Source organism: Acartia tonsa, chromosome 13 (assembly GCF_053477335.1).
Source record: "Acartia tonsa isolate MP-2025a chromosome 13, ASM5347733v1, whole genome shotgun sequence".
In the NCBI taxonomy this organism is placed as follows: domain Eukaryota; kingdom Metazoa; phylum Arthropoda; class Copepoda; order Calanoida; family Acartiidae; genus Acartia; species Acartia tonsa.
The window spans coordinates 36,266,544-36,288,973 of record NC_137272.1 but is presented as its reverse complement, the minus strand read 5'-3'; the positions used below and the strand labels follow the sequence as shown (position 1 = coordinate 36,288,973).

General features: G+C 31.8%; 1 protein-coding gene across 2 annotated transcripts in view; it reads right to left on the bottom strand.

The window, feature by feature from the left end:
- The window catches only part of Pi4KIIalpha (phosphatidylinositol 4-kinase II alpha), a 41,696-nt gene extending 21,275 nt beyond the window's left edge, over positions 1 to 20,421 (bottom strand). The window contains exons 1-5 of one of the 2 annotated variants that reach the window (XM_080145595.1): positions 20,183 to 20,421; positions 18,955 to 19,030; positions 17,980 to 18,049; positions 17,316 to 17,410; positions 12,564 to 12,659 (exon numbers count right to left, since the gene is read on the bottom strand). In XM_080145595.1, coding sequence (XP_080001721.1) covers positions 12,564 to 12,659; positions 17,316 to 17,410; positions 17,980 to 18,049; positions 18,955 to 19,030; positions 20,183 to 20,401 — 556 coding nt within the window. In that variant the 5' untranslated portion in view covers positions 20,402 to 20,421. The remainder of the gene's footprint in view (positions 1 to 12,563; positions 12,660 to 17,315; positions 17,411 to 17,979; positions 18,050 to 18,954; positions 19,031 to 20,182) is intronic. The other variant, XM_080145596.1, reaches the window with a different exon arrangement.
- Between the last annotated feature and the right edge of the window lie 2,009 nt (positions 20,422 to 22,430).

The following is a 22,430-nucleotide window of genomic DNA, read 5'->3' as shown; positions in this document are numbered from 1 at the left end:
AATCTTAATATAATTACCGTCTCTATACTTGGAAAGTCTACTTTAAGAATGAATAATTATGAATAACAGTAAAATAATCCTAATCCTCTCTTATAAAAGACACACGTAAGTGTGTGTGTTTGCAGGGATCTAAAGGGATAAGACAATGGCCGATAAACTGATGTGCATCTCCAATGATGATACAAAATTACCCCTTCTGTAGATTATAATTAATGCTTGAACTTAATTTGGACACTAAACTATATGAACCAACCATACAAATTGAATAAAAATCCCCAATGTTATTAAGCCAACGAATAAGAAAACATTATTATAAAACTTTGGGGACTAGTGTAATAAACAGCCCAAAATCCCCGTCCACCCTGGTGTGTGTGTGTGTTTAAGTAACACATACACACACAAACACACAAATTGCATGTATGTTTTATAAGTAACATATGTTATTTAAGATAAGTTACTTTACATTTCTAACTGTCCGTCTGCCTGAAAAATTTAGGTGAAAAATGAATTTCTCGGCTACTGTTCCCATGAACATTTAGAATATAATTTACTTGGTCCGTTTGTCCGTCATTCATTATGCAAAAGACTTAAATATATATTTATTTAAAAAGGGTTCTTCTTTTTTCTATTTATCAAGTTTTCTCTCTCATCACTATGTTAGTTTGTCATTTTTTTAAAGATTTTTTTGTAATCTATGGATGTTGTCATCCTTCTTTTATTTGTGTAAGCTAGATTTACATGAAGTAGTTAACCAGCTGCAAAATATATCCTGATTAATAACATATTAATAATTTAAGGTTTATTTGGCATCAGGTTGGATAATAAGGGTAACTTATGCCAAATTATAATAAGCTACCTGTATTTAAATCTAGTAATCTATGGAATATCTGACCTTATACAAGGTAATTCATAGATCATACAATCTAATATTTATATTAGATTTGCTTTCAATACTTCCATATTAGAAAGAAGAAATTTAGATAACAAGTAAAGAAATATTTCTGTAAGTAGTGAGGCTCCTCTATAATTCGAAATGGCCGGCCGTTCGTCCGTAAAGCTATGGAGAAAATGAGATTTATTCAGCTGCTATTAAAGCTAGACCTCTGATTTTTCTTATTTATAATAATGGAGCATATTTAAATATATAACATTCATTAACATAATGATTAATTTCTGTTAAGGGTATGTGGGTTAAAATATAGAAATACTTTTTATTCTTATTAAAAACACCCTGAACTAAACCAAGACAGAGAGGGGACCATTAGCTGTTTATTACATTAGCTCCAAAAGTCATATTAACATTTTCTTATTCATTGCCTCAACAACTTTTGGGACGTTTAGTCAATTTTAATTGGTTGGTTTATTAAGTTGTGTGTTAAAACATTTCTAATACTGATTGTAATCTACAGAAGGTATAATTTCGTGTATCATTATATGGAATGTACATCAATTTATCGACCATTGTCTCATCCCTTTAAATCCCTGTTCTACTATACCACAGAAGGCTATGCTTAACAGCTAACTTCTACTAACTCGCAAACCATGACCAAGAAGAAAGAAAAAGAAATCTTACAAAACCACCAAATATTAAAACTAGCCAATTTTGTAATGGAACAAAGATGACAACATCCATAAAAGCGAAGCCCTGAAACGGTAGGACAAACGGACGTTAACACTTGTATAGTTTAAGAACTGAATAATCCTAATATAAATGTATAAGAGCCAAAGCAAAATTGTGAGTAAATTTGTTGAAAAACTGCTTGATACAGGATAATGTTTATGGACATACTAACATTTTTATGACTTGATTATAGAGTTGCTTCGTTTATTACATTATACTTTGTTGTCCCAGGAATCAACATACCAAAAATCAGATCAATCGGATAATTAGATCACATAAAAATTTGATGTTAAAAAAGTAAAAAATCATCATGTTTAAAATGGACGTACGGACATTTTGGTAATGATTCTAACATGCCTAAATTAACGAAAAAAGCTATCTGTTACGGACGGATGGACGGATGGACCGACCCTAATTATAGAAAAGCTTCGCTTTTAAATATAAAGAACACCTCTAAATAGTCTAATGATTAGTCATATAAGATTTAAAGGCAATTAAGACCAAAATATTTGAAATTCAAAACATTCTTAAGTTTGGTTGATTTATTCTTTTAGGCCTTAATCATTTATTTTGTCATTTTCGTAGTATCTGTAAAACAAAATGTTATTTTAGCATTACATAATATATAGCCATGAATTATCAGGGATAAGACAATAGACGATAATTGATGCACATTCCCAATGATTTTAATAAGATTCAGTAGATTAAAGTCACTGGTTAAAAAGTTTGGACATTAATAGGTATTTGGAACCAACCAATAAAGATTAAATAAAAGTACTCAAAGTAATTAAGCCAATGAATAAAATAACGTGGTTACAAATTTACATAAACCTATGGGTACCAGTGTAATTTACAGTCTTATGTCCCTTCCCTCCCTAATAATAAAATTAACTAGACCATAACGTGAATAATAATGCAGCAGTTATTGATTTTTTAACAATCCTTTTAATCATTATTTAACTAAGCTATTTGATGTTAAATATAATACTACCGGCTTTGCCCCAAGAGGTAATTAAAGAAAAACAAGGATGACAACATCCATAGCGAAGCACAAAAAATCGTAGATGGTAATACGTACAGGTAGATTTAAAAGGTTTTTACTAAAATCAAGAATAGATTTATTGGATAAAATAGATATGAAACCTTGTTTTATTTTGTATGAAGACGATGGTCAAAGTAAATTATATTAAAGATGCTCATAACAATGGGAAACATTATTTTGATACTGATATCCCATAAAAGTTTGAAAATTGGATCAAAATAAACAAAGATCTTGGGAAATATGTAAATCATATAAAAATAGCCAAAAACCTAATAAAAGGCAGCCTGGCCGCCATAGTTGTTTTCTTAAAACAACAAAAAATTTAATTTTTAAATCCTTAAAAACTTTATAAATTTGGAAAATCGGACCATATACACTGAAGATATGGAAAAAAGTGTTAAATATATTTATAAATAGCCTAAAACCTGCCAAAAAGGCAGTCTGGCCGTCATGGTTATTTCCTTTAAAGACGGGAAATTTAATTTTGATATCTACAACTGAAAAAATTTTGAAAATCGGACTATAAACACTGAAGATTTGGAGAAAAATGTTAAAAATACAAAAAAAACAGCCTAAAACCTGCTAAAAAGGCAGTCTGGCCGTCATGGTTGTCTTCTTTAAAAGACGGGAAATTTAATTTTGATATCTTTAACTGAAAAAATTTTGAAAATCGGACCATACACTAAAGATATGGAGAAAAATGTGAAAAATATAAAAATAGCCTAAAACCTGCTAAAAAGGCAGTCTGGCCTTCATGATTGTTTCTTTAAACGACAGGAAATTTAATTTTGATATCTGTAACTGAAAAAATTTTGAAAATCGGACCATAAACACTGAAGATATGGAGAAAAATGTGAAAAATATAAAAATAGCCTAAAACCTGCTAAAAATCGGTCCGACCGCAAATGATGTTTTATCGTCAATTGTGCTCCTTAATAATGGGAATGTTGTCAAAAAATTTCAGCATTCTATCTTTTATAGGAGCTGAGTAAATCCCATTTCCCCCATAGCGTTACGGACGGACTGACTGACTGACGGACAAAGTGAATTATAGAGTAGCTTCGCTACTAAAAATAGGAGATGCCCCTACAAATTTTAAATAATTGAAAGAAAAAAATTAAGTACCTGATGAGAAGCCCCCACTCTACCACTAATTTTAGATAATAAAAAAAGTGGGGGATTTTTTTTTATTTTTGGGAGAGTAGGGGGTGTCCCACCCCCCCAAGAAAATAGCCTAAAACCACCACAGAACCAGTAGGTATATTCCCTGAAGAGTAGAATCCGATCGGTTCAGTGGTTACCGAGATCTTAAGGGACGGACAGACATCATTCTACTTTGTATATAGATTATTAAAATCAGGAAGGACGGGACATAAGAATTATACTGATACAAATAATTTCATAACCACGTTGATCTTGTTCGTTGGCTCAAAAACTTTGGGTACTTTTATTGAATTATTTGCTTGATTGGTTAGTGCCGAATTAGTTGTGCTCAAATTTTGTAACAAATAAATTTTATATATAGAAAGTGTAATTTTGTTTGTCATCATTGTAGATGTGTATCAATATAAAGAGTAATGTCTTATCCCTTTAGATCCCTGGGTAGTATTAAAAGCAAATATTTTCTATATTTAAGGTATATATGTCAGTACTCTGATTTGAAAATCAAAAAATAGTCCATTGAAAGAGATTTTTGTGTATTCAAAAACAGTTTTCTACTTTGCATAAGTAAACTTTTCTGTCCTTTATCCAAAATTGAAATTAATGTTAGCTTGATATTGCTGCGCTAATTATGAATATCAATATCCTTGTTTGTTCTAATAATCCAGATAAATTGAAAATTAATGGAAAATTAGAAATCTAATCAAAATTATATATTACCTACCTACCTAGTTAATTAAATAGTTCTCAGTACTTATAATAAGAATGTATTATAGACAGTTTTCCAGGGAAAAGAAAATTATAGGCAAAATTCCCCTAGGGGTCGAAGGCTTTTTTTTATTTAATCTTTCATGTAAAATTCTCTATAACACGATACTTAGTCTGGCTCAGAACCAGTTTTTGTTAAATCAATCTAATTCGAAGCCTATTCTGTATTATTTAGTGAGAATATAAAAACAGGGATCGAAAGGGATAAGATAATGACCGATAAATTGATGTAAATCCCCAATGATGATAAACAAAATTACCCCTTCTGTAGATAAAAATTAGTGATTGAAACGTTTGAACTCTCAACTTAATGAATCAACCAATCAAATTTCACTAAAGTTAATATGCCAACAAATAAGAAAACGTTATTTAAACTTTGGGGACTAGTGTAATAAACAGTTCATTGTCCCCTCTATCTTTCTGATATAAAAATCAGATGTATTAAGAAGCTCCGATACTTAATTAAGTAGGTTTATATATTATCTTAAATGCGTCATTTGATTAAAATATAAAGATAACTTTAAAACATAAAGATAACTAATAACTATGTATTTTACTGTACGAAAATTTAGCCAACGTTTAATAGTACACGCAAAAAATGAAGGATTTTTTAGGAAGAAAAAAATTGTATGAAGCTTTCATTAAAAAGAGCACAGCTTTCCTAAACTTAAGAAGTGTCCGTCTGTACCGTCCTTTACAGATATGGCTCAACTCCTGCTAAATTTGTCCAATTGATCTCATATCCTGTATGAAAAATCCTATTGCAATTAGGAATGATCAAGAAAGTGCAACAACTCTAAAATTATTAGGTACCAGAAAGTCGTGAAATTCCTTACAAGTTTAAATTTTAAAATAATAAGGATTAAAGGAAAGATAAGACATGATATTAAAAGCAAAGAATCTGTGACCGTGTTGAACCGAACTGTAGTTTTTCAGATGATCTAATACATTGAGCTTTTAGTTCAAGGATGCATCATGCAGTCATCCTTGTAAATATTTGGTTTAACATTGGCTTCAAACATTGGGTATTTTTATCAAATCTTGTTTTAACAATAATATTATTAATCTACTCTAGGGGTAATTTTATCTACCATCATTGGTGATGTACATAAAATTTATCTTCTTTGTCTTATCCCTTAAGATCCCTGTGTTATATTAGATGAAAGTCATATTGTTGACCAACTGGTAAACACTAGTAATCTTCTCGTATTTTAAAACAGTCATTTATACCCATAGAGAGAGAGAGAGAGAGGGGACAATGGGCTGTTTATTTTACTAGTCCCCAAAGTATTATCATAACTTTTTCTTATTCGTTGGTTTAACAAGTTTAGGGACTTCCGTGAATTTGGATTGGTGGATTAATTAAGTTGGATATTAAATCGTTTCAACCAATTATTTTAAATTACAGAATGGGTCATTTTGTTTATCATCAATGGGGATGTTATTTATTCATCGGCTATCCCTTATCCCTTTAGATCCCTGAGTCATAACTCTTTAAACAAGGATGACAACATCCATAAAAGCGAAGCACAGAAACGGTAGGACAAACGGACATTAACACTTGTATAGTATCTGAACTGAAAAGTCGGAACATAAATGTATAAATGTCAAATCAAAATTGTAGGTAAATTTGTTGAAAAACTGCTTAAAAACAGGATAATGTTTATGGACATACTTACATTTTTGGACTTGATTATAGAGTTGCTTTGCTTATAATATTGTTCTTTGTTGTCCCAAGAATCAATATACCAAAAATCAGATCAAACGGATAATTAAAACACTTAAAAATTTGTTGTTAAAAAAGTAGAAAAATCAACATGTTTAAAATGGACGTACGGACATTCTGGTAATGATTATAGAATTGCTACGCTTTCTAAATCGTACCCAACTACTACAGGAATCATCATGCAAAGTTTGAAATCGATAGGACAATTCTAACATGCCTAAATTAACGAATAAAAGCTATCTATCTCGGACGGACGGACGGAACGACCCTAATTATAGAAAAGCTTCGCTTTTAAAAAATGATATAATGAGTTTTACTTTTATAAAACCACTCCTTAAAATAAGAGCGCGACTTTTTTTCAAGCCATTAATAATGAGTAGGCATCAGCTACTAGTTTTAATGCCAAAAAAATATAAAACAGTATACGTTATTGTCCTTAGAATCACCAATTTAAGAATAAATTTACAGGAACATAATAGATAAGTAAAAAAATCTTCTAGTAAATAATGTTTACTAAACATGGTCGTTCAGTTAAAAATTTATTTTTTTCACATAAAAGGTTAGCAAAAAATATAGCGTATAGCGGTTCTAGCGGTAGGATAACCTTTTTTTACTCTTAACACAAGCCCCGCAATCTGAATTTTAAAAACCTACGCATTTTTTTTGCAGACCATTTAGTTATTCATCATGAACTTAAGAATTACCTAGCCAAAAAGTATAACAGTTACTAAGCTAACTAATACATACTTAAGTACGTTAATAATCAATAAACTATGGCACTTAGAATCTAAATTTCATTATGAAACTTGGCATGAGTAATCCTTGGTAGATCTATTTTCCCAAAATCGAACGAAAAGTTGGAAAAGTAACGGCTAACGGCTGGCGGCTCAGCCGTTAAGCCATTTTTTGGCTAATTATAGGGCAAATTCGTCACAAGCCCTATCAATACATCATACTCTTTGCCGCTCCCAGACGTTTTTAACCGGTTCTAGCCGCTGGTAATAGAAATATTTAAAAAATGGTTTTTGGTTTTATTAAACATGAGTTAAAGCAAAAATATTGTTTTAAACAGTTGATTCCTATGTAATTAATGATAGATTTTCCCTAAAACTAGCTAAAATACGGCTAAACGACTGAGCCGTTAGCTGTTACTCTTTCAACTTTTTTGTTCGATTTAGGGAAAATAGACCTACCAAGGATTACTCATGCCAAGATTTCTATAAAAATATAAGTGCCATTAGCGCATTGATTACGAGATGGTTGCATTATTAACCCCCCCTTATATATTGTCTATCTTAAATAGGAGCCGAGATAATTTACCCCAATAATGTGTTAACCAAACGAACATCTCGAATTAAAGAGTGGCTTAGCTATTAAAAAGGATTTAAAATTGTCCATTAACACAAATGTTGAACTATAAATGTTAGTCACTTTATTAAATACTTTTTCCATTGCATTAAATATTAATCCGCATGACCTCTTTCATAAGCTAAAACTTGTATAGAAATCAGGATACTTAAGGGATAAGACAATGGATGATAAATTTATGCACTCCCCTAATAATGATAAATTAAAATTAAACTTCTGTAGATTTAAATTCATTGATGGAAGAGATGAGACAACGCTAACCAATCAAGATTTTTCAAATCCCGGTTGTTTTTAATTCTACTAATAAGAGAACACGTGCATATAAAACTATGGGGGCCAGTTTAATTTACAATCCAATGTCCCCTCCCTCCCTGGCAATAAATATTGATCATGAATAATTTACAATTGTAATAGTGAGACTTCTCTAAAATTAAAATCTACTCTGTTTTTAACACATTTGTAAAGGGGGGGGGGGGGGGGGCGAAAGTGACACTTTTTGAAACCAAAACTAAAAGTCAAAGGAACTAAAAAAAAAGTTACAGGTATGACCTTTTGCATGGCAGTTGCTTTATAGGGGTACAATATGGAACTGTGAAGAAACGGCGGCGCAACCGCCGAAAACCGCCGAGAAAAGGCAAAAAAAACGGCGGGAAACGGCGGTTTTTGGCGGTTGCGCCGCCGTTACTTCCCAGTTCCATATTGTACCCCTATAAAGCAACTGCCATGCAAAATCTCAGACCTGTAACTCTTTTTTTAGTTGAGTTCCTTTGTTGACTCTTAGTTTTGGTTTCAAAGTGTCACTTTTGCCCCCCCCCCCCCCTTTCGAGTATATTATTTAGTGTTACTAGCGAAGCTACTCTATATTTTACTTTTTTTCTCCATCAAAACAAAACGCCATGGGGAAAATATGATTAATTTCTAGTCTGCTATTGAAGATAGGCAGCTGAATTTTTTCAGAGAAGATTCCTATGACATATATGCATCTAGTGTATACATTGTTTTGTCCGTCTGTCTGTCGGTTATGCTTCAAAGGAAATAAACTTTTGCAAAAACTCTCTTTTTTTGTTTTGACAACTGAAAATCTGCATTATTACTTACTTTATTCGTTATCTACTCTATGATTTTTGTGTGTTTCACTACTTACGTATGTTGTCATCTTTGTTTTAAAATAGTTTCATTTTATTGAATATTAGCATCCTTGTTAGAATAAGAGCATCTGATAAATATAGAAATTAACAGTTAAAACACCTACAGACTTAAGCTTTATCAATCAACTCGAATGAGGCATTTTTAATACAAGGATAACTGTCTTCATATAGGGATCTAAAGGGATAAGACAATGGCCGATAAATTAATGCACATACCCAATGAGTATACACAAAATTACCCTCTTCTGTAGATTACATTTAGTGGTTGAAACTTTTTAACACTCAACTTAACTAACCTAACAATGAAAATTAAATAAAAGTCCCTAAAGTTGTTAAGCCAACGAATAAAAAAGGTATTATAAAACTTTGGGGACCAGTGTAATAAACAGCCCATTGTCCCCTCCATCCCAGCAAAACAAGGGTAACTGTTACTATAAGTAGGGCGGCAATATTAATTTTTTCTCTCGAATATTTGATGTTAAAATAGAAAAACTTGGACTTTTCCAGTATCAAAAACCTAAAATAGTTTGAAAAACAAAAAAATTTGCCTCATAAATAAGACAAAATATCTAGGATTGTTTCAATTTAACTAAATATTCACATTAGTATTGCATAACTTCACATTAATACACATTTAAATGTACATTCACACATATTATGTTGTAAGAGTTCAATATTTTTTGAGTGAAATTAAGGACGAACGTATTTTTTTCACTCACGCACCGACACACACACACACTCGCTTACTCTGGTGATAAAGGTTTTATTAACTATAATTATAACAGCTGATATTATAGAATATATACAGTCACTCAAGGCCTTATATCATCAAATCACAATTATAACAGCACAATAACAGGACATATAAGGCAGTAATTGAACTGTTATTTGTAATAGAAAGTAAATTTTAGGCCAAGTTTACATGAATACATATAAAGTTAGAGTCTCACTGTGTGTCTACGTTGACTGAAAATTAGAGTTTAGTGGTATATGGAGAGAAAGAGAGAGAGTAAGACAAAGAGAGAGAGATAAAGAGAAAATAGCGATAGAGGAGAGAGAGAAAGAGAGAAAATAGCGATAGAGGAGAGAGAGATGAGAAAGAAGAGAGTGAGAGTGTGTAAGAGAAAAAGAGAGAGAAAGAGTAAAACAGAATACTCAGACAATACAGCCATTATTTTAAAATAGTAATAGCTAAAGTAGGTATAATCTAAACAAAATCACTATTTTATTTTGAAATTCCCCTTCTAAAATGTTTTTTTTCATTTATGCTTAGAACTAATATCAACTTTAGGCATAAAAGAATTGTCCAATGGATGAAAACCCTACATGAAGATTTCTAAATAAAACAAAATTTTAGTATTTGGTATTTTACTTTATCCGTCCGTCAGTCACCCTTTAAAGCTTATAGATTTTCTCAACTGCTATTCAAGATAGAAGGCTGATCTTTATGTAAAGATTCCCCATACCAATGAGCAACCAGTATGTAATTTACATGGTCCGTCAGTCCTGTTCATTTCATACACAAAAAGGGAGGGGGGGGGGGGGCGAAAGTGACACTTTTTGAAACCAAAACTAAAAGTCAACAAAGGAACTCAACTAAAAAAAAGAGTTACAGGTCTGAGATTTTGCATGGCAGTTGCTTTATAGGGGTAAAATATGGAACTGTGAAAAAACGGCGGCGCAACCGCCGAAATCCGCCATTTTCAGCCGAAATTTTTTTTGCCTTTTCTCGGCGGTTGCGACGCCGTTTCTTCACAGTTCCATATTGTACCCCTACAAAGCAACTGCCATGCAAAATGTCAGACCTATAACTCTTTTTAGTTGAGTTCCTTTGACTTTTAGTTTTGGTTTTAAAAAGTGTCACTTTCGCCCCCCCCCCCTGAATTTTAATGACTGTTTGGCCTTCTGTTTAATGTATATAATTGTTGTAAATCTTAACTATTTTGGTTCAAGGACACAGAGATCTAAAGGGATAAGACAATGGCCGATAAATTCATGTACGTACATCCCCAATGATAATAAGCAAAATTACCCCTTCTGTAGATTACAATTAGTGGTTAAAACGTTTCGACACTCAACTAAATGAACCAACCAATCAAAATTTAATTAAAGTCCCCAAGGTTGTTATTGTTAAGCAATCTAGTAAATAAATGTTATTTGAAGACTTTGTGGACCAGTGTAATAAACAGCCCAATGTACCCTACCTGCACCTTTAAACTTGTCTAAATAAGAAAATATTTGAAGTTACTTTTGAAAAACACCAGACTACAGAGAGTATAAATGTGTTCAATCTAGAACCCGAGAGGTATATTATAACAATGGATTTATTATTACTTGGATCTTACACCAAATTACCATGTACTCTTATAAAGTGAACGCTAAAGTGGGCTAAAATACCAATTTCCACCCTTCCCCCCTTTACCCCATCCCCTTCCTTCCTAAGGAATAAACAAATTGACCAATAACAAACAGGGGAAATAGCAACCTAAATTGACGACAATTTTCCCTTGTAATAATATCCACATATATTGTACATCCATTATTATAACAGAGAGAGGAGGTAATGCCAGCAAAAAAGAGTTCTGAAAGAGGGTGCAAAAAAGGTAGAGAAAGAGGTAAGGATAAGAAACAATTTGTTTTTTTTTGTCAGGGATCTATCTTCAGGGATAAGACAATTGCAGATAAATAGATTTACATTACAAATGATGCTTAACAAAATTTCCCCCCTCTGAATAATAAATTAATAGGTACTTTGGACACCAACCAAAGAAAAAATCAATAAAATTACCCAATGCTTCTTATGTAAAGAATAAGAAAACGCTAGTATAAAACTTTGGGTACCATAGGAATAAGACAATGGTAGATTAATTAATGTGTGGCCCCAATGATGATAAAAAAAATTCCCCCTTCTGTAGACTAAAATTATTTGTTAAAAAGCTTGGACATTTAACTAAATTATATAACCAAGCAAACTTAATCAAAGTTTTTGAGCCAACAAATGCGAAAACATGGTCACAATACTTTGGTACCAGTGTACCCTACCCTCAGAAGAGAAAAAAAATGCCTTATTTCAAATAGTTACCAGCTACCAAATGTAGAATTTTACCCGAACAAATGAGGGGAAATATAACTTTATAGTCCGTTGTCCTATCCCTTTAACGGGCGCTGCATATTACACAGAATTGGATACTCCTAGTTACATCAGATTTAACTTAGAATTATCCTTCATATTACGAAATATATTAATTCAACATTAACAAGGATGCAACATCCAAAAAAGCGAAGAAACGGACAAAGAAACAAACTACCTAAGCCTCTATTAATGAAAAAAACAAGAATGACAATATCCATAAAACTGAAGCTTAATAAAAACAGAAAATCAGACAAACTAACAATAACAAATAAAAAGTAACAAAGCCTTTAATTTTCAACATTATTTATAACATAAGTTTGAACAAAAACTCTATAAATGTAAATCTTTAAAAGATTCAAAATGCAAAGAGACATATTTTTTAAACTCTTATTTTTAACATCTTAATTGGATCTGATGATCTATTTATTAGTGAAACAATTGCATTTCATAAATAAAATGAGAAAAAATAAGTTGTTTATATTTAATATGTGTAAATCCAGGATGTTTACTACTGGAAAACTTAAATTTAAAGACTTGATCTATTATACCTATTAGTTCTGGGAATCTAAATTACTAGTATCTTTACACCAACCTACCTTTATATTTATCTATCTCTCTCACTCTCTTTCTTTCTCCCCTTTCTCCTTTGTCTATTTCTTTCTCTCTTTGCTCCTCTCCCTTTTTCCCTTCTCCTCAGATGCATAGATTAATAAATTAAGAGGTTTTAGAAGCCAAGACTTTTCTACATTTAGCGTCAGTCATTAAGAATTAATCTCGGTATGTCAGAAAACTCCTTTCCCTATTAAACTTAGCATGATGATTCCTGTAACAGATGGGTACAATTAAGGAAGCGCAGCAACTCTAATATCACAACCAGAAAGTCCATTATAAACATAATGATTTTATAGCTTATTCAAATATTAATTTTCCTATAAATTTGATTTTTGGAAGATTGATTTCTAGGACATTTAGGCACAAAGTTTTAATAGAGGCATCTATATTAATCAAGTTTTAACATGTAAAATAGATTGTAGAGTAGCTTTGCAACTAAAAATGACCCTTAACTAATAAAAGACTGTTGTAAGTAATTTTCAATTATCAATATTTGTAAAAACAAGAATGACATAATGCATAACAGTAGGACAAACAAACATCGACACTTGTCAAGTTTAAAAACAAAAAAATCAGAATCTCATGAAAATTTATTATTAAAAAAGTTTCTAAATCGTACCTAAATACTACAGGAATCACCATGCAAAGTTTGAAATCGATGGGACAATTCTGACATGCCTAAATTAACGAAAAAATCTTTCCGTTCCAGACGGACGGACGTACGGATCAACCCTAATTATAGAAAAGTTAGGCCAAAAAATCACACTTCCCCCCCCATATCGTTACGGACGGACTGACAAGACAGATCTAATTTCAGACCAGATGCGATACTAAAATATGGGACCCATTTTTGTCTCTGCATTTTTTGTAATATCCAGAGAATTTATTGTTTTGTCTTATTTTCCTTATTTTGGCAATTTTTGTGTAATAATAGTTATTTCTCGCATCGTATTATAAACGGCTTTCCGCGGATATAGAAAGTACAATTAGGAGATTAAAACTTTTTTTTTAGCCCCAAGGTGCCGAAGGCACCGGCTAAAAAAACTGGTTTTAATCTTATGATTGTGCATTTCTATATTCGTAGAAAGCTGGACATAATAAGATGCTAGACATAGTTTTTTCGTATGGATGAGAACCGGTTCCTATCCACCGGATTCGAATGAATACGAGAAAAGAGATTAAGAAAAACTCATTTCATGTGTAAAAAAAGGGCGAAGCTTTTAAAAACGATAGCAATATCTTAGACACAAATTTGTATTATAAAACTTATTAAAGATTTATGAAGAATCTTTTGCTTATATCCTGTTTAATAAAGTAGAAGGGTTATTATGTTTCTCCATTAGGAACTCTTAAACTACTTATCAGAATGAGGTCTTCTATAGATAAGAATAGTCCGCTGGATGGCTTCAGGCTAGTATTAGGGTAAAACACTAAAGGGAGAAAGGGTTATATAACTGTATCTCCCCATCGCAACCACCTTGTGCAACCTTTCAAATGGGTCATTTAAATCCAGCCAATGGTGTCGCTTATATTAACACAGCCAAGTAGCAAAAAATAATTGAGAAGCAGACGAAATAGGTCTTTTAAAAAGGAAGGGAGGTAGTTGTCTGTTGTATATACATCTATAGGTACTAAAGATCTGTTATATAAACAAAGTACTGACAACATATGTCATATTTTGTCTTTCTTGATGATATTCTCTTACAAATTGAAAAAAAAATTTCTAAGAGGATAACGCCAGTTTTGTTAACCCCGAGATAACGAAGGCACAAGCTAACATAACTGGTTTTAATATTATGATCTTAAAAAAACAGGATATAATATGAAACGATAAATGATTTTTCGGTATGACTTAGAACCGGTTCTTATCCAGTGTATGTTGATCGGTTTCGAAGCAATGCGGTTTTCCACGTAGTAAGTCAGTTATAAATGGTTAATAAGTGACAAAATATAAACAAAAATTTTCGTGTAGTAGAACTTTAAAAGGATTATTATGTTTGATTGATCATCTAAGGTTATTCTTTTATTCTACAGGTAGACTATATAAAGTAAACTTTTAACAATAAATGGGTTATAAAGTCTTGATTACATAAGAATTATAAAATGAATCATACCAAACATGTGCTGTGATAATGTACGTTTACTTGACACTAGACCCAAGCCAATAAAAAGCAGGGATCTAAAGGGATAAGACAATGGCTTATAAATTGATGTTAATCTCCAATGGTGATACACAAAATTACCCCTAATGTAGATATTGGTTAGTGGTTGAAACGTTTGGACAATCTACTTAGAGTGAAGCCAACTATTCTAAAGTCAATAAAAGCCCCAAAGTTATTGAGCAACGAATAAGAAACCGTTGTAATGAAACTTTGGGGACTAGTTTTAAAAAACAGCTCAATGTCCCCTCCCACCCTGCATAAAAAGAAAAGTTTCTAATTAAACTAACTTACTTCATTTTATTAGGTTAGAATGCGTCACTTTCCACGAATATACAGGGATTAATAAACAGGAAAAAAATCGTAGATGAAAACTAGCCCATGCCTTCCTAAACTCGTGGCTATAAAATGATTCTAAACCTATAAGGTACATTTCAATATCCGCGGAAAGCTGTTTATAATGCGATGCGATAAATAACTAATGTATAATCTACATAAAAAATCTTTATATCATATCGAAAATATTAAGCAAAAAAGGTCCAGTATTTGTATCATATTTTGTTTAACTAGGTACCTTTATATTCGATTTCCAATTATTGTTTGACAGTTTTCTAGGATTCGCATTTTAATATAACCTATTTTATAGGTAGTTAAAGTATTAAAAAAGTTTAAAGTTTACTTTCTTGGCTTATAACCGGTTGGATTCCAGTAAAAAGGTGCAAGTTGGACATTGAAGAAAAAAAACACAAAATCTACCAAAAATATTTTTATTGAACTTATTGATAAAATATTTCCAGCCTAATCCTTTGATAGGGTTTATATAAATATTTACTTGGAATACAGTAAAAACAAGGATAACAACATCCATAAAAGCGAAGCTCTCAAATGAAAGGACAAACGAACATTAACAAATGAAGAGTGTCAGAACTGTATAAAATGAATATTTAAAAAAATCAGATGAATTGGATAATTTTGACATTTAAAAATTTGTTGTCAAAAAGTAAAAAATCAGCTTGTTTTAAATGGACGAACGGACTTTTTGGTAACGATTATAGAGTTGCTGCGCTTTCTAAGTCGTACTAAACTGTTGTAGAAATCAGCATGCAAAGTTTAAAATCGATAGGACAATTCTAACCTGTTTAAATTAACAAAAAGAGCTAACTGTAACGGACGGATGGACCCCAATTATTGAAAAGCTTCGCTTTTAAAACCAGGGAGGGGGGTGGGACATTAGAATGTAAAAACGTTAGGTATCTTTTTCAATGGTTTAAAAGTTTTGGGTCCTTTCAGAATTCAGTATTTATACTTAGGAAATAAGTGTTTATACGTTTAATATATCTAAATCGGCTAAACCCAAGACATAGTCAAAATATGCAAAAACTGCAGCTTCCTGGTCTATTAGCAGGTTTTTCATAGAGAGAGATGGGACAATGGGCTGTTTATTACATTAGCCCCCAAAGTTTTATAATAACGTTTTCATAATGGTTTGCTTAACAACTTTGGGAAATTTTACTGAATTTTGATGGGTTGGTTTATTAAGTTTAGTGTTTAAACGTTTCAACCACTAATTTTAATCTACAGAAGTGGTAATTTTGTGTGTCATCATTGGGGATAAACATCAATTAATCGGCCATTGTCTTATCCTTTTAGATCCCTGGCAGTTTCCTTGCAGATTATAAAAAATATTTTAATGTTCTTCGCTTCTTATAGATATACAAAGCTATTCTTGTTAATCATGTTATTTATGAAAACTTTACCAAATATTCATATTAATCATAGGAAAACTATGATAAATATTTTCTATTTATAACTAGGTATACCAGAGAGAGAGAACATTAGACTGTTTATTACACTAGTCCCTAAAGTTTTATATTACTGTTTTCTTATTCGTTGGCTTATCAACTTTGGGGACTTTAGTGAATTTTAAGTGGATCATTAGGTTGAGTGTTAAACATTTCTAACACTAATTTTAATCTACAGAAGAGATCATTTTGTGTATCATCATAGGGGATGTACATAGATTTATCGGCCATTGTCTTATCCCTTTAAATCCCTGAGGTATAAAGAGTAACCTGACATAAATTACTAATACCATAGATACAAGTGTAATACAAAAATATGAATCTAAATACCTCGTTAAAAATACAAATGTCAAAGTAACAAAAATATTTAAAAATATTATCTACAGATACATAAATACATTAAAGATAGTTACTAATAATTCAATATAAATACATTGATTGATTGATTGATTGATACATTTTTAAGAAAAGTTTTTGCTGCTGTAATTCAGGTAATGTTAGATTTTGTGTAGTAGGCAGCCCCGCATGTAATGGCCCGACAGGGTTAGGGCCCCTTGCAAAGGGCGGGTGGTCATTGCTCGATATGTAGGTACTATTAGGGAAATCACCCTTAACAAAAAAAATATGACTTTTCTGAATTTTTACATTGATATTTTTAACATAAAGAGATATTTTTCTTTATTGTGAAGGGAGTATAGTAGGTATACATTATTTCACCGCCCATTGTCCTATCCCTAACGATCCAATTACCTTAATTAGAAATATAAAATCTTACTTGGCCAGTTATTGAAAGTTTCCTCGTCCAAATCCTCATACTCACTCCTGTCTCTGCCCCGTCCCTTGATTAGAGGCGTCTGCTCCCCGCGAGCCCTGACAATATCAAACATGAAATATCTATGAGAGGGAGGGGTCATTGGGTTTTTTATTACACTAATCCCCCAAAATCTTAAAATAACGTTTCCTTATTTGTTGGCTGAACAACTTTTGGGGACTTAAACTGAATTTTGATATATTGGTATATTAAGTTCAATGTTTAAATGTTTCAACCACTTATTTAATCAACATAAGTTGTTATTTTGTGTGTCATCATTGGGGATGTATTGTACAATGTAATTGTACATCAATTGATCGGCTATTGTCTTATCCCTTTAGATGCCTGGAAAATTTAAATATAACGAAATGTCTCAGTAGGTACCTAGGTATTTTTGTAGTAAATAACTAAACAATGTTTTGGGTCCACTCAAAGTTATTTTTGACTTTCTTCCCCAAATTTAAGATTTTGAAGAAAGATAATTTAAAAACCTACAATACCCTATCCCCGTTAAACATTTCTAAACATTGCTTATCCTAACCTAACCCCCAAAATAATCATAAACAAACTAAGTTTTTGTGATATGAGGGAAACAAGCTTAACTTTGTTAAAAAATGATTCTACTTACTTTTTCCTTGCGGATCTTGAGTTGTAGCCAACTTCAGGTATCAAAGCTTCATCAGAATGAATTGAGTCTCCTAAAAAAAATGGTTAGATAGGTAAGAAGTTCTCTATTTTAGTTTAGGGAAGCTTTACATAGATCCCTGGCTGGTTTTAAGCTACTTACGCTAGGGGGAAAGCTGCTGGTATCTATGAAAAACAAAATAATCGACATCTTTTTCTCAAAAAAAGATTTAAGAGCTTTAAAAAATCAACATTTACTGCCTAGGTAGGTATTAAAAATGTCATTTCAGAAAAAAAAGATGAATTTAAAGATAAACATTTTGATGGAATCTAAACTGTCTCACGTGAATAAGGCTTAACTTAACTTTTACTCAACTATAGGGGAGTTTAGTGGTTATGGTACTTGCTTACTGATCTGAGAAAAGTTGGTTCGAGTCTACGCAGAGAACAACTAAGATTTGAACTCCTTCTACGCTTTACTATTACGGTTTAACAACGTGGGACACCTGTCATACTTGCTATAGCCTTATAGGTAATAGTGAATAAGATTCGGTAAGGAATGCAGGACGGCCTGATATCCGAAACTGAATCATTCATCTGATGCTTGGGCGTAGAGCTCAGATTAAAAATGTTTAATATTCCTTTACATCCTATGGTTGAATTTCATCCCTGTAGTGTACATGACAACACCATCTTATTATGTAAAGTAGGAAGGTTTTTTCATTTAGTCTACCTAAAGCTTAAGATTTCAATAACTACTGAAGTAATTGAGTTTTCTTTTTAAGAAAGCTTTATATGTCCCAGGATAGTTTTGGGATAATTTAAATTTTTAAGCCTTGGAGTATTTTTAAACAAATTTTCTGATATCTTCTTACTTACCCCTTTGAATTTGGGGCCCTTAGCAACCGCTAATAGTCAATACAGTGGCAACATCATTATTTAGACAGTAACATAGTTTAGAAATAAATTTAACCCCTACCTGTCGAGTTATTTGAGTTAATAGAATTAATTCTAGGTCTTCCATCTTGGCATATCTCTTCGGAGCCTTGATAAGTCTAAATAAAACAGAAAAATGGTTAAATAAATGTAGAAATATGTGCATAAAAGTGATTTACAAAGTTAATTTAATTGAAATCATATGTCGATAAGCTTATAACTTTCTAGAGGTTTTGTTAGAAAGCAACATTTCGGGCTAACCATCCTATTATATAAAATACCTAGTAAGCTTCTTTTTGTGTGTAGCAAAGGATCTTGCTAACCGCTGAACCAATATGATTTTCCTTTACAGTGTATCTTATAGGTCCAGAGGTGGTTTTAGGCGATTATATTTTCATAAATAAATATGGATATTTTTAAGGCTATTTTATGCCCCTCCATATCCTTTTGAATACAGAGCCCCTAGATGATAAGCCCCATCCGCTAGTATGAGTAAAAGGAAATAATAAGTTTAACATTTAAAAATAAATACCTAAGAAATTCTAAGGTATGTTTTTAAAACTAAATCGTAATCCTACATATTACAAAAATATTAATACAACCATCTCGTAATCAGTGAGCAAATGGCACTTAGAATTCGAATTTTTCATCTGATATTTTGCATGAGTAATCCTTGGTAGGTCTATTTTCCTAAATCGAACAAAAAGTTGGAAAAGTAACGGCTAACGGCTGGCGGCTCAGCCGTTTTGCCATTTTTGAGCAAAAGTTCAGATCGAAATTCGAATTCTAAGTGCCATTTGCTTATTGATTACGAGATGGTTACATTAACCCCCCCCCCCTCCCCTTAGTTTAATAATAATTGTATTAATGTCAACCAAGGAAACTATCAAAGGGGTAGCTGCACGAAATGCGTTTAAACTTTAATTTAGTGAACTGAATATTTTTTCCTGTTCAATGGTTTAAACTATATTTATGGGGCGGGCATATATAAATTTAAAAGAATTTTATGTTTTTACCATGTATTTTAAAAGTATCAAGACTTTAAAAAACGTGATAATTTTGTGATATATGCAATTATATAGCTTATTTTCACAAAAAGAGCATGAGGAGTAATTTGGAGATGTCTAATTGTTTGATATTCATCGTTATACAAAATCATATAAGTTATATGGTATTCTTGTAACTTATGCTGACAATCAAACTTGTTAAATGTACTTAATGCAATTATCCCTTTACTTTTTCTAACCCCCAAAAAGATTAGCAATTCTGACCTGAATAGAATCTAAAGAAGCCACATTCATATTGAGCTCATCAATACTAGAATAAATAGCTTTACTCGGACCGAGAACGCCATTTTGAACAACGGCAGCGTTTCCGTTAGGAATGGCGCCGTTTATTGCCGTTATTCCGCCGTTGGCAACGGGTTGTGATGGCCCGGGCGTAGCCTCTATGTCTACACTCACTAATTGACCCGTTTCTGACGTGGCCATTGTGAAATGTAGCTTGTCTGAAATATGAAAAATATAGGTTTACCAAGGATAAGACAATTGCCCCAATAATGATACACAAAATTACACCATCTATAGATTAAAATTAGTGGTTGAAACGTATGAACACTCAACTTAACATAACAATCAATCAAAATTCACTTAAGTCTCCAAATTGTAAAGCTAACGAATAAGAAAACTTTGGGGACTAGTGTAAACAACCCATTGTCCCCTCTCTCTCTCTAAGATTTACACATAAAAAATTTGTATACATACATTTAGAGGCATATTTTTAAACGAGAATGTATAACAGGAAAAATGTGCTTAATTCACTCTTGAAACCTTACAAATTAGATTAGTGTTTTTTAAGAAGAATTTTTCATAAATAAACTGTACGAACGTAAAATATTGGTAGCCAAAGTTTATTAATCAGTTCAAATAGAATTAGTTTATTTACTTATTTTAAATATAGAAGTCCAAGTATGTTTCAGAAATATTTAGAAGCTGAATAATTAAAACATTATTTTAATATTTCTAAGCCCCCCAAAAAATTGATGTAGATAGATATATATATAACTGTCGTTAAAGATATCCTTATACTAAAGTAACAGGATGTCTGTCTGTGTGTCTGTCTGTGTGTCTGTGTGTACCGAAGGATCTCGCTAACCGCTGAACCGATCGGGTTCTCCTTAACAGGGTAGCTTCTCATAAGTCCCGGGAAGGTTTATAACTATTTTGGGGGAGGGTACCACCACCCTCCCAAGAGAAATGACAAAAAAATCGAAATTTTAAAAAAATTAGGGGAGACTTCAACGTCAAATAAAGAGGTATCGTCATAAAAATTAACTTTAACAAACAAAAACATTTAAAGTGCCACTAGAGGCCTCTAGGGGCGTAGCCGCTAGTTTTTAATAATAGGCGTACACATACAATTGTTAAACTTGATAATAGGGATATATACATGCTAGTCGTCAAAGGAATAATCGCCATTTCAAAGGTTAATGTCTATAAAACAGTTTAAATTAACACATCACACGAAAGCAAAGAGTTGCTGCGCTACGCTTGATTATTATAAATTGAACCTAAATAGTTGGATCGAGGCATGGCGCCTAAATAACGATTTGTCTATCCGTTACAAATGGACGTAAGGTCGGACCGAGCCAAATTATAGAACAGAACACCTACGAAACTCTTTTAAGACCTTTAGACGTACAATACCCTAAAATTCACTTGAAACGTTTTATTTCAATATTAAAAAAAAACTACTTTAATGTTATCACGCTGAATATTAATCAGATTTTAATATAACAAAGGACAATAATATATATATAGGCACATATGTCTTAAAATAAACAGGTTTTAGATATATATAAAAAGCAGAAGGAAAAACACAAAGATAAATATCTAAAAAAGGCAAAAACAACGCCTTGAAATATTTAAAAATTAATTTAATTATTTTAGCCGTAAAAAAAACTAATTTAACAATGAAAAAATATAAATTATAACTCTGATACACTAAACTACGAAATATTACATAATAAAAACTGCTTGAGGGCGAAGCTCTAGAATAAAAGCCCCTTGTAACGTTCAATGTTTGTCCCTTGTGTTTTGGTGAGTGATAGCTTTTCTAGCAGAAATCAGCTGATCTAAACTGGTTTACTGTGTAAATACAGGTTGCCAAGTTTTAAATAATTTTTTTCGCGCATTTTCTAAAAATCGATTTGAAAATAATTTGAATCGACATTTCACAAACTAGCACCTTTTCGACATTTGGAGGTTTTGGAATGTACAAAGCTGAGGTGGATTCTTTCAAAAAAAAATTAGGGTCACTTAGTGAGGAAAAAATTGTTTTTGTAAAAAAAATCCTCCAAAATCAAATGAAAATTTACAAAAAAAGAAACAAATTCTTATGCTAATAACCCTTTTATGATTTTTGAAAATTGTTGTAAATTTTTTTATGCGTTTTTGGAGGATTTTTTACATAAATAATTTTGCCTCTTATAGCGACCCAGAAGTAAAAAGCCTATTTTAA